General features: G+C 32.2%; 1 protein-coding gene across 4 annotated transcripts in view; it reads right to left on the bottom strand.

Annotated features, from left to right (window-relative positions):
• Nucleotides 1–12032, bottom strand: part of creb5b (cAMP responsive element binding protein 5b) — a 65930-nt gene that overhangs the window by 17287 nt on the left and 36611 nt on the right. For all 4 annotated transcript variants that reach the window (XM_042740827.1, XM_042740826.1, XM_042740828.1 and 1 more), the window contains one exon: nt 11048–11158. In XM_042740827.1, the coding sequence (XP_042596761.1) occupies nt 11048–11158 (111 nt within the window). The remainder of the gene's footprint in view (nt 1–11047; nt 11159–12032) is intronic.

Below are 12032 nucleotides of genomic sequence, written 5' to 3' on the forward strand. Positions count from 1 at the left end.
GAACCAGAAAGTTGGAGCTCTTGGTTTCATGAAAATCTATAAAATTAGGGGTGTACTTACATGATATTTCATATTAAAGAATTATATTATGAATTATAATTTATATTTTATATTTAATTATATTAAATGTGTTACAAGTAAATTATATATATAAAAATATATATAATTGCTTCTGTTGCATTGTTATAAATGCATATTTTATATAAATGCTGGGGCCAGTTGCATAAACTTAGTCACAAGTTTTTAAGTTTTCAACATTAATTATTAATAAAGAAACATTTCTTGAGCACGATTGATTGATGATTTGACACTGAACAGTGGAATAATGACTGATGAAAATTCAGCTTTGCTATCATAGAAAAAATATATTTTAAAATACATTAAAATAGAAAACTATTGTTTTGAATTGCCATATTTCACAATATTGCCGCTTTTACTGTATTGTACTGTACAAAGTAAAAAAATATTCAAACATATCTTAATAAAATTAATTATGAATAAAATTCACACATTATTTATAATATCTTTATTTTTAATAAACTGATATGTGTTAAATTGACATTTCCATTAAGTATAACATAACAATATGTAATAGCAAAATGTGATTTTATCCTTTTATTCTATCCATACTAGTCATGGCTGTGCTATTTTTCAGTTGTTTTCCATCACAGAGGAGGTTGAAATCAGAGGTATAAAGTATCCTGCACTAGCGTCCCATAGATTCAACGTCTCAGCCACTAACTCTTGAGTCCTTGAGCCCTCTGGGTCTGTACTGTGCTTTATGTTCACTCTCCCTCATTGCATAAATCTGAGCTGTAATTTTCCTGGCACTGGTTCCTGCACTCTGAAGACTCCAAGGTACGAGACGCCCATCTATTTCTCCCAGTTCCCCCTGAATACTGATGCCAGACTCAATAAGGGTCTTGCCCTCGTCTCTCCGTGTCCAGGCCCAGCTGTGCCTCGCCGCGCATGCCCCATTCCTGCACCACACCGCCCATTAGCTCATTTTTAACAACCCCCACCCCCACTCCCTTCTCGCCCCCTGAAGCAAGACCCTGCCAGCAGCTGCGAGCTGGGGACCACTTAACTGATTTCTTCTGGGAGGGTTTCTGAGCTGGGAGAGACGATCCGTTTGGTGGGAGCGCTGCTGTCAGACTGCGCTGTTTGCCACAACTGTGGGTCTGTGTCAGCTTTGCCAGGCTAATCATTTGGAACCAATTTAATTTGGCTTTACATTGCATTTTGTCACAGAGCAGGAATTTTATATATGATGCAGTTAATGGGAAGAATGACAGCGGGAAGGCAAAAAACTACAAGCTGACACATGTGGCAAAAAAAAATAAAATAAGGACTTCAGGATGTTGAAATAGTTTAAAGGGTTAAAAAAAATAGCACAAAAAAAAATTCCAAAAAAACACTAAAGATTAAATCACAAAATTAAGCACAATAATGCGCTGGTATTTTTTTTTAGGGTGGGACTAGATTTTATCTACTGGGAATTCATTGGATTGAGAAAAAAGTGGGATATGATGAAAAAACACTTAGCAAAGTTATGTTATGTTTTAATTATGTTTAATTATTTAATTAGGAATTATGTTTTAATGAAAAACAATGAACATTTTTATTAACTTTTTACAATAAGATTACATTTATTAATAGTAATTTATGCATTAGATATCATGAACTAACATGGAATAATACTGATTTAATTCATCTGGATATCGTCAATAAACACATTTTTAACATTTCGTGTTAATTGTAAATTAATGCCTTATAAATGGACATGAATCAACAAAGAACAATAGTATATTTACAAATGATTATGAACCTACATTGATAATGCTTAGAAAAATGTTGTTCATTCATTGCTCATGAAATCTAAAGCATTAACTAATGCCCCTTATTGTAAAAAAGAATGTTAATTATGAAGCAAATATGTACATTTTAAAATCATAAAAAAATGAAGCTGTAAATAAAAGATTACTCAAGTATATTTTACAAGAAAATAATATTTCAGTATTTTCATTCTCTACTTCAAAAATCCATGTTTAACTTAATGTGTTACTTGCCATTTCTGTGTAATTTTTCATTCAATTTCCTTCCTGTAACTCAAACAGTAGAGCAACACCAATGTCATGGGTTCAATTCCCAGGGAAAGCAAGAACTGATAGATATCCAAAGTCAGTTTTAATAAAAATGTTTGAAAAATGTTTACTAACCATTTCTAAATTCTATTTTAAATACACAATCTAATTAAACAAAAATTTCAAATACTGTATTCACACAACTTAAAGCAGCTCAGCTCCAGAAAACTCCTCTGAAGCAGGAGCTGAGCAAGAAAATCACTACCTTAAAGCCGCTCCTGAATGGCAGGTTGGGAAATAGTTCCAGAACCCAATCAGGATCACCTAACAAAAGCAGACACAATCAGCTCCGCAGACGAGCTAATCAACACAAGTGCAACTGCCGACACAGACATCCATCACTTTACCATGTAAATACAGCACAGCATGAAATGAAATAGGCTCCAGCCCTCCCAATCAACCTGTATTACTTACACAGTGCATTCAACAAACACCATTTGAAACATTTCAGGGTCAAACAGTTGTAAAAACAGAGCTGATTGCAGTCATGGAGTGGATTTGCGAATACCGAGGGTCCTTAACTTCAAAGAGGAAAAGACTGGTAGGTTGATGTCTTTAGCAATGAAATGTATTAGCATGTGTTGCGTTTAGACAAATAAAGGTATCAGCTACAGCTCTCTGAATAAAGCTTTGGTCGTTTGATGAGGAACTTCTTAATATGAAGTGCAGAGTCAGAAAAACAAGAAGTTTATTTTATGTGTGCCTATACTGTACATGTATAGCTAAGAAAATATAAAATTAGTTACAAAATAAACATGCATAGCTGCTGTGGTGAAAATTGACCGCACTGTTGAACTACAAAAAGCATGCTTAAATGTATTGAATGTGCACTTGTGGTGTACTTACCATCTTAAAAGTATATAAAAAAATAATAAACCTATTAGTTGGTTAACGGTAAGTTCCCCTACTGTATATGGTGGAAAAAACTGTATTGGACATTACATGTAATTTTACGATAATATACAGCTTTTGGAAGTGAAAACATCTGTAAAATCTGTAAAAACCTAAAATGTTGCTACCGTATTTTTAACGGTAAAATTCTGCCAACCACAGCTGCCAGTTTTTTTTCCATATAATTTTTTTTACAGTGTAATTATGAAATTATTTATAAAGATATACTTAAGTCCTACTTAATTTGGTGAAAAAAGCACTCTTATGTTCAACTATAATTGCATTTAATATACATTTAAACTATAATACACTTTCATATAACTGAATTTAACATGCCATTAAGTATCCAAAACATTACATTCATTTAACATTTTAGTATATTCTCCAAAAAAATATTATTTCTGTAATAAGTACTCTTTTTAAAAGTATAGGCTTCTTTTTCACAAGGGAATACTACACAGTACTATCACAGTGTATGCTAGTTGCTAGCGGAGCTGTCTTCATCTTTTCTTTGCTATCAAGTGGTAGGGTCCATGTAATACAAGCAACCATTGATGTCAAGGTGTCATTTTATTGACACTGTCAAACAAAACTGATTCAAATGCAATAAACATTCTCTTAGTGCTCTTAGCTGTTAATGCTAAAACACAGGACTCCACGCATTTATGGATGTAGTTCTGAACATAATTCTGCTTCCTTCAATACAGGACAATTCTATAATAGTTCTGACGACTGGAAACACTACACATCACTAAGATGCCTTTGTCAGCCAAAGCAGGGGACTCTAGAGTTTCCTTCATTTAAACAGGGCCTTAAATGGTGTTTTTGGTGATCATCTTAAATGTGACCGGCTTACCAACTCTGCTGTGATGTGGACCCACTGGTGGCCTCGGAACCGTTACCTAAAAGGCTGGATGCTCATACAGCTATAACAACACATACACTCTAGAAGTTCTCCATCCCCCCCATCCACTCAATGAAAACCACAATTGTACATTGTACAGTAAATGCACTGGTTGAACGACATAATCCTTTTGTTGCATTCACAAGAAACAATGTGCTATTTAGCACAATGAAGCTAAAAGCAGTTCTGCCTCTCTATTTTGAAATGAACTTAGATTAAGCAATTGTGATTTAGGTGCATAAACACTTAGAGTAAAATGAATTAAAATGTAATTACATAAACTGAGATTTTAGACATAGCCTATATGATATGCAGCCATTGTAGGCAGCCATTCTGATGAGCGTTAAACTCATTTTAAATGGTTAAACAAAGGATTTAGTTTCTCCCTCCCTCTTTCTCTGTATGTTAACATATGTAATGGTCGGGCTACACAGTGTGGCTGCTTTCAGCTGTGCGTTAGCTCATCACCCTTCTCCTATGACATCATCCCCCAACAATGCCACCATTCATACAGATGTTGCTTACAAAACATGGATTTAGATTGTCGTTGAGCAAACAGAGCTTCACACACAACCTGTGCACCAGCTGCAGGTGTCTCTTTAGTAAAGGGCTCATAACTTAATGTGACCTTCCACTGATGGATGACATAATTCAATAAAGCAGAAATTCGGAGTCATTAAAATTAGTCTGAAATTACGCATGAGATTTAAAATTAGGTTACATAATTGTATATCCCACATTTACAGCACAATGTATGACTGTAGATTACAGTTTCCATATAGAAATAATACATACGTATGCCGAAAAAAATGCAACAGTTTTCACTTTCACTTACTAATAAAGTTCACAAACAATTACAAATAAATGGGAAGTAACATCAAATTAAATGTAAAAATTGAAAGTAGAAAGACTGAAGATGTATTTTCATGTAAAAAAGTACTCTAAGAATATATATATTTTTTTTGATATTTGAAAAATGTATATGATTAATGGGGAATTTACATGAAAGATCCACATCAAAAATATTATAAATTTTTTTTTTAAACACATCTGCCAAGTTCTTGAAATGTACTCTTTGTATTTATTTTGTTTTTGGTTATTTAAAATTTTAATTTAATGATTTCCAAAACACGTGGTTTAACTATCAAGTAATCAAGCATTATATTATTAATTTATCAATTAGTTTTGAATAACAAAAACAAAAAAGACTAAATATTATTATATAATAAAATATTATACCAAACTATTTTTCTTTTTTTTTCTTCTTTTTTTCATTATCATATCAGGACAGTTGTATCACTAACATTTATGAATTCTGAAATTCTACACATACATACACAGCAGAGGTGTATTCAAGTCATTGTATGTATGAATCAATCAATCATATTTTTTATGTATTTTTCAATAAATGAATAGATTCAGATAAAAAAAAAAAACGTCATTGATCCTAATTACAATAGCAATAATAAAATTGTATAATTATAAGTAAAACAACAAAATGTTTTTTATAAAAGAGTGTAACCCATCACAATTATAGATAAAAAAAAAAAATTAAATTTAACAAAATGTAACTTTTTGCTTCAAGCATACCTGCATCTAAATACGTTTGCGATCAGTTCTGATCCTCTGTGGATGAATGAGGGTGCGATTACATAAGCCTGAATCTCCAGCGCTCACATAAGAACTTTACATCACTTTGATAGCTGTATCCCTCAGTGAAATGTTTCTTTAAGAAAGGTTCCTTTTTTCCCACAGCTCAAGTAAAAAAAAAAAAAAAAAAACGGTACATTTAAAGCATGCCAAGGATTATGTCATCTGAGCGACGTGTGCCAGCGCAAGGCCCTCGGAGAAACAGAGCAGGAACATATAGTATTGTTTATCTCATAAAAAACCTCACCACCTAGTCTGACGCTTAGTGACAAATTTATCATCCTTAGTAACAATGTAAACAACGGATAATTACCCCATGATAAAACAAAGAACCACAGATTGTTTTTAACTGTCACTGGCATGAATAGTGAGACTAACATTCCAATCAGAAGTCGTAGATTTTCAGTTCCTGGTCAAGAGAACTTGTGTGGAGCTGCTTTAAGGAAATACCCTTGCAAATATTCAACTGATTCTTTGCATAATTAGGTTATTTTGTATTTTTAGATTTCTTCATGAAATTAGAGTCAAATTGCTTCAATTTCTTTCCATGCACATATGCAGAATGGCTTTTTTTAAAATGTGAAATAATACTTTTGGTGGAATTTATACTTAAAACAAGTGGGAAAAATTTGACAAAATACAGTTATATTCAATACTGTAAACACATCTTAATATATTTTTTATGTTTTAACTTGCTTTCAGGTGAATTTAATTTTAAATATGCAATTTAAAAATGAACTCTATTTGCATTCTTAACTCACATTCCTGGTTTGTTTGATTGTCTTTGTACTTGTTATTTTTATTTTAAAAAGAGAAAGAAACACAATTTAAAGATAAACCAGCTTTACTTATTTAACATTATATTTACTTAAATAGAAATAAATAATTTGCAAATGAATCACATGAAAAAAATTACAAATTAAATTTAAATAAAAGTCACACTTCCAACATGTTAGGCAAAAAGAAAACAAAATGGACAAAAAAAAAAAAAAAAACCCAATCCTTCTCCTGAAGAACTTTCGATTACATCTGATGTTACTTAAGCCATCGGATAAAGTTAAGTTAAACTCGATTTTTGTCTCTATCCTGTTATTGAATGGTAATTTTTAACATTTCAATCGAGTCCTGCATTTTTTCTCAAACTGTTTCACATGTAAATATTACATTTGAAAACGTGTCTTTACTGGAATTAAGTGGTTTGTTAAACCTATTATTTACAATGTCCACTTATTCTCAGTTATGCATAGTATTTTTCTCAAAAACACTGAATAAGAAAAGGATATTCTCGTTTTCTGTCTCACAGTTTCCTTTATTACATTAGTTTACAGCTCTAAGCAAATATTTACATGCTAATGTTTCAAAGGAAGCTGAAAGCTGTATACAGTGTATAACTGCCAAAAACTCATAGGGACTTTTCTCTCGGAAGCGTGCACAGGCCAAAACAGTGGTGCGACTGAAAGTGGATCTGCACTGAGTTTGACAGGGTTCAGCTGGCACATACACAGACCTTTTCCTCTCTCTGATAAGAGCATGTGTGCTTCCTTTTCCACAGACACTAGATCTTAGATGTATCAAAACACAGCATGTGGAGGAAAAACAAAATGACCGGGCACAGAGCACATGTGCTCTTTTGTTATGTAGCTTGTTGTTGAGTAGGTCTATGAAAATATCTCAGAGTAAATGGAAAGAGAATTATACTGTAATTCACTCCCACTCTAACAACAGAGCAACTACATCTGCCCAGCACATCGAACAACTGGATATCTGAAACGTATCATCAGTGACTTCATTAATAATAAATATTCTGCTGCTCGGCCCAAGAGCAAAACAGCCACAAACACAAGAGCCTGCTCATCCACATCTGGCCTGAGATAAATGACACCTTAACCACAGAGTATGAAGACAGCACAGCACTATGTGTGTGTGTGTGTGTGTGATGATCTGACTGCAGTCTCGTGGGAACAAATGCACTTTTAGCAGGTTTTTTTTTTTCCACTGGAGACCCCCTGGCCCACCACAAAATCAATTTGGCTTCCTCGGTCAAAGAGCACAGACACAGACACACACATATGCACACTGAGACACCGTCTAACATACTATCGCCTCACACACTCTCTTGCTGTCTTTCTCACATACACAGACTTCCACTTTCCTCCGTCTTTCGCTTTCTTCATGTTCTCTAGTTCGACCCTCTCTCTCTTGTGGCTGAGGGTTGGGTATGAGGTTACAGATGGGGGAGATATTTCCCATTTGGAATAAGTCAACATCTCTGTATAATGAGATTAGGGCTGGAGCTCCACACTGGGGTTGTGCTGGGCCGGGCAGCACACGGCTCCGATCACCCCAGAACAGGTCACCTGATAGCAACGCTTACTATTATCCCAGCCGAGTAAGCGCAGATGCCATAATTTTTACCAAAAATTTAAAATAAATAAATAAATAAAATCTTTCAATGAAAAAAAAATATTAGTGTTGTTATGTAGTAAAATATCAAAAAAATCAAAAGAGAAGCATAATTATGTAAATTATTTAGACTTGTTTTCAGAGAATCATTGTTTTCATCTTTTTCATTTTTATTCCCAAAGAGGGAAATACATTTTTGTAAAATTAAATTTTTTTTTTAACATAATTAAAAATAAAGGGGGAAAAAAAACAAAAGAAACATATATATAACATATATATATATATATATATATATATATATATATATATATAAAAACTGTTTTTTCCCCTAATTTTTATTTTTAATTAAACTTAAGGAGGAAAAACTAAGGAAAATATATAAAGGTCATATTATATAACAATATACAGTATACAAAAAACAAGATTATAATTATAGTCTAAACATACTTAAAACGTGATACTTTTGCATGGAAGGCAATATATACGGTCTTTAAACAATTACATTTAACAGTGTGTATATATATATATATATATATATATATATATATATATATATATATATGTGTGTGTGTGTGTGTGTGTACGTGTGTGTGTGTGTGTTTACTTTTACATGAAAAGCAAGATGTAAGGTCTTAAAAAATTACATTTAACTGTGTGTGTGTGTGTGTGTGTGTGTGTATAAGACCTTACATAATTATTGTTTTTCATGTAAAAGTATCATGTTTTAAGTATGTTTAGACCATAATTATTTTCTAATAAATAATTATTTTAGTGCTATCATAATATAATTAATAATTATTGTTTTATAATTATTAATATTATTTTACAATAACAATCATAATTTCAGTTATTTGTGAAGTGATAGTTGGAACACTAGATGTTGGCAGCTTTTTTTTTCATCGCTTGAGGATTTAATTTGAAGTACATGTGAACTTCATTTTATTTTTTTTTCATATATATTTGCATTCTTACTGATAATTGAATTATCCAGCATCCAAAGGCGTGGTGACCTTTGTTTAATTCTTCCTATAAGATTGTTTTAGTGACTCTTGAAAGCTTAAAACAAATGGTTTCATGTGTCAGAGCAGAAAAAAAAAAAAAGGAATTTATAATTCAATTACAATCAGGGCCGAGAGCGAGGCAGAGAGGGGGGATGTGCCTGGAGTCCAGCCAGAGGACAGATAAGACTGCACATTAAAGCAATATTATGCTCCCCCTGCCCGTTACCATAGCAACAAACGAACGGATTAAAAAATACACATGGCGATCAATCTCCAGTAGGACGGAGAGAAGGAGAGAGAGTTAAGTGCTCTTCGAACGCTCTTTCCACCATCAGACCCATCACTCATGCTTTGACGTACAGACACTTTCTCTCTTTTATCTTGTATTGTTTTTCAGTCTCCTCCTTTCTCGAAATGTCTGCGTTCCCCTTTTTCTCAGAGCAAAATAATTAACTCCCTCCTGAGTCCAATTCCAAATCCACAAATACCGTATTATTATATGGTATAATTAGTGGATTATAATCTAATTACCAAATCTGTCTTCCTGATCCTCTTGCCACTGCTATGAAACTCAACTAAAATGTGTGAGCAGCCATATACTTAAATGGGATCTTTGGTAACTGTACAAATCCTGGCAGACGAATGTAACGGGCCTGGAAGAGTTCACACAAAAACACAAATTCTGTCATCATTTACTCATCGTTATGTGGTTCCAAACCTGTAGGATTTTCATTGTGGAACAAAAAAAATACTAGATGTTATTTTCATACATGAGGATGAGGGCTTGGCAAGTCATATTTGAATGTAAATAAATGCAAAATAGCCCTTTGGGTTATTTTCAGCAATTAACATTTTAAATTGTAGACTTTTAAAAAACAAAGCAATGTTTGTTTGCACTTGACTTTGTGCATCTTGATTGAACACATTGGTTTTGCACACTGTAAATAATGATATTTATTTTAATGGTAAAGCACTGTAAAAATGGTTAATGGTCAATTCTATATCTGAAGAAAAAGTATAGTAGATCTAATGAGATATTTCATGTAATTTTACAGTAAAATACTGCTAAACTCACAGTTTTTGGAAGTTAAAAAGATCAAGTGAAGGAAAAACTATAAATTTACAGTACATTCCCAGAATTCCCTGTGAGAAAACTTTTTCTTTCAAATTTTTTCTTCTTCTTTCTTTTTTCTTTCTTTGTTTCTTTTCTTTTCCTTTTTTGTTATCACTTACATACATGTATAGTTTTATGATATATTTTGATATATATTTTTTAACATAAATGTCACTTTATAAGTAAAAAAAATGCACCTTTTTGACATTGTTCGAGCTCTCATCATCATTACTGTCACTGTATGGAAAAAGCAGCCAGAACATTCCGTAAATATCTACTTTTGTGTCACAGGAAAGAAATAAAGGGATTATAATGACATAAATGTAAGTAAATAATGACAGAATTTTCAAAATTGTGCATTATTTTCAAAGTTTTGATTTTTAGCAGTCAAATCCACTAACAGATGTGTGTGTGGTGTAAGTTTAGCACATTCTCATAGCTACTAAAGAGCTATAAAAATCAGTTTGTCATCAGTACATATTAATGAAATGTGTAAAAAAAAACATTCCTTTTCTTTCCATTCCTACTAGACCTTCCTTCCCGCTTTCTCCACCAGTCTGTTTCTTTCTCTTCGTCTTTCTCTCGTTCTCTCTAAGAGCTGTGACTGGCTGCTTTGTTTCTGATGAGATCACCATCATGCTGAACTAGTGCTAACAAGCAGCAGAGGCACAAGTGTATATTCAGGCCATCGAGATATACATCAGACAAGCTGGCATACATTGTAGTAAAAAAGAGAAAGACGTAAGTTTGTGTCTATGTGTGTGCGTGCATATGTATTTGAGCGTAAGTCTTTTTTGTGCTTATACGTGCAAGTGTTGTGTATCTTATACGGGTGACTAGTTCTGTAACAATAACAGAAGATAAAAATGAAGTCAAATCAAATCATACAGGGTAGGCAAGAAGGAAAATATGCAAGTGTGTGTGTGTGAGACTGACTCACCAGCTTTGCCTCTGAGTGCATGGATGGAACATGAGGGGAGGAGCATGAGCTGCTGTGGGCGGGGCCTTGCATGCCCATCATGTTGGAGCCCATAGACATTTGCCTCTCCATCTGTACCCACAAATGTGAACAAATTACTTCAGAATCAAACACATTAATGCTTGAAACACCTTGAATAAAAATGAACAAGCAAGCTGCAATGTAAATGTAAGCGTATGTCCTAAACATTTGACGACAAAATAGCAGAAAAACATAATGAGAATTAGTTAAAGCTTACTTCTAACTAGTTAAAATGATTTAATCTTCTCTCGAGGCAAAATAGGAACATTTTATATTTAATGTTTTCATATGTTTAATATGTTTCATAAACATATTTTTAATTTGTATGTATAATATGAATAGTAATTTTTTGAAATATAGATGATGATAATAATAATAATAATGTGATTTTTTTAAAAGGTTTAGGGAATTAGCTTTACTTAAGAGACAAACTTGCTAAAAATGTTATGTAGTTAATTAAGTTTATTAAATGTGGTAAAAAAAGGGGGTAATAAGGTTTTAACATAAATTTTCTTTACTTTATAAACTCCAAAATTATCAATAATTAAATATTTATTCATAATAAAAAACTTTATAATGGTAGGTTTTTATTATATCAATATTTATTATCAAGTTTTTATTTATTCATAAATTGTATCTGTTATATATACATTATATAATATTGTAATATATTTTATTTAGAAACATCAAAATTATTAAATCATTAAGATTTATTTCTAATCAAAATATTTTTAATTAAAAAAACATTTTTAATTTAATTTATTTATTAGTTTTAAATTTTTATTTACATTAATATAACATTAATATGTTATTTTAGGTTTAGGATCATGCTGTAGTATTTAAAAAAAGCTTTATATAAAAAAGTTCGTCTTAGAAAGTATTATTTAGATAGGTAAGTAAATATGTATGTGTGGTTTTGTGTGTG

This window comes from Cyprinus carpio, chromosome B16 (assembly GCF_018340385.1).
Source record: "Cyprinus carpio isolate SPL01 chromosome B16, ASM1834038v1, whole genome shotgun sequence".
Classification (NCBI taxonomy): Eukaryota; Metazoa; Chordata; class Actinopteri; order Cypriniformes; family Cyprinidae; genus Cyprinus; species Cyprinus carpio.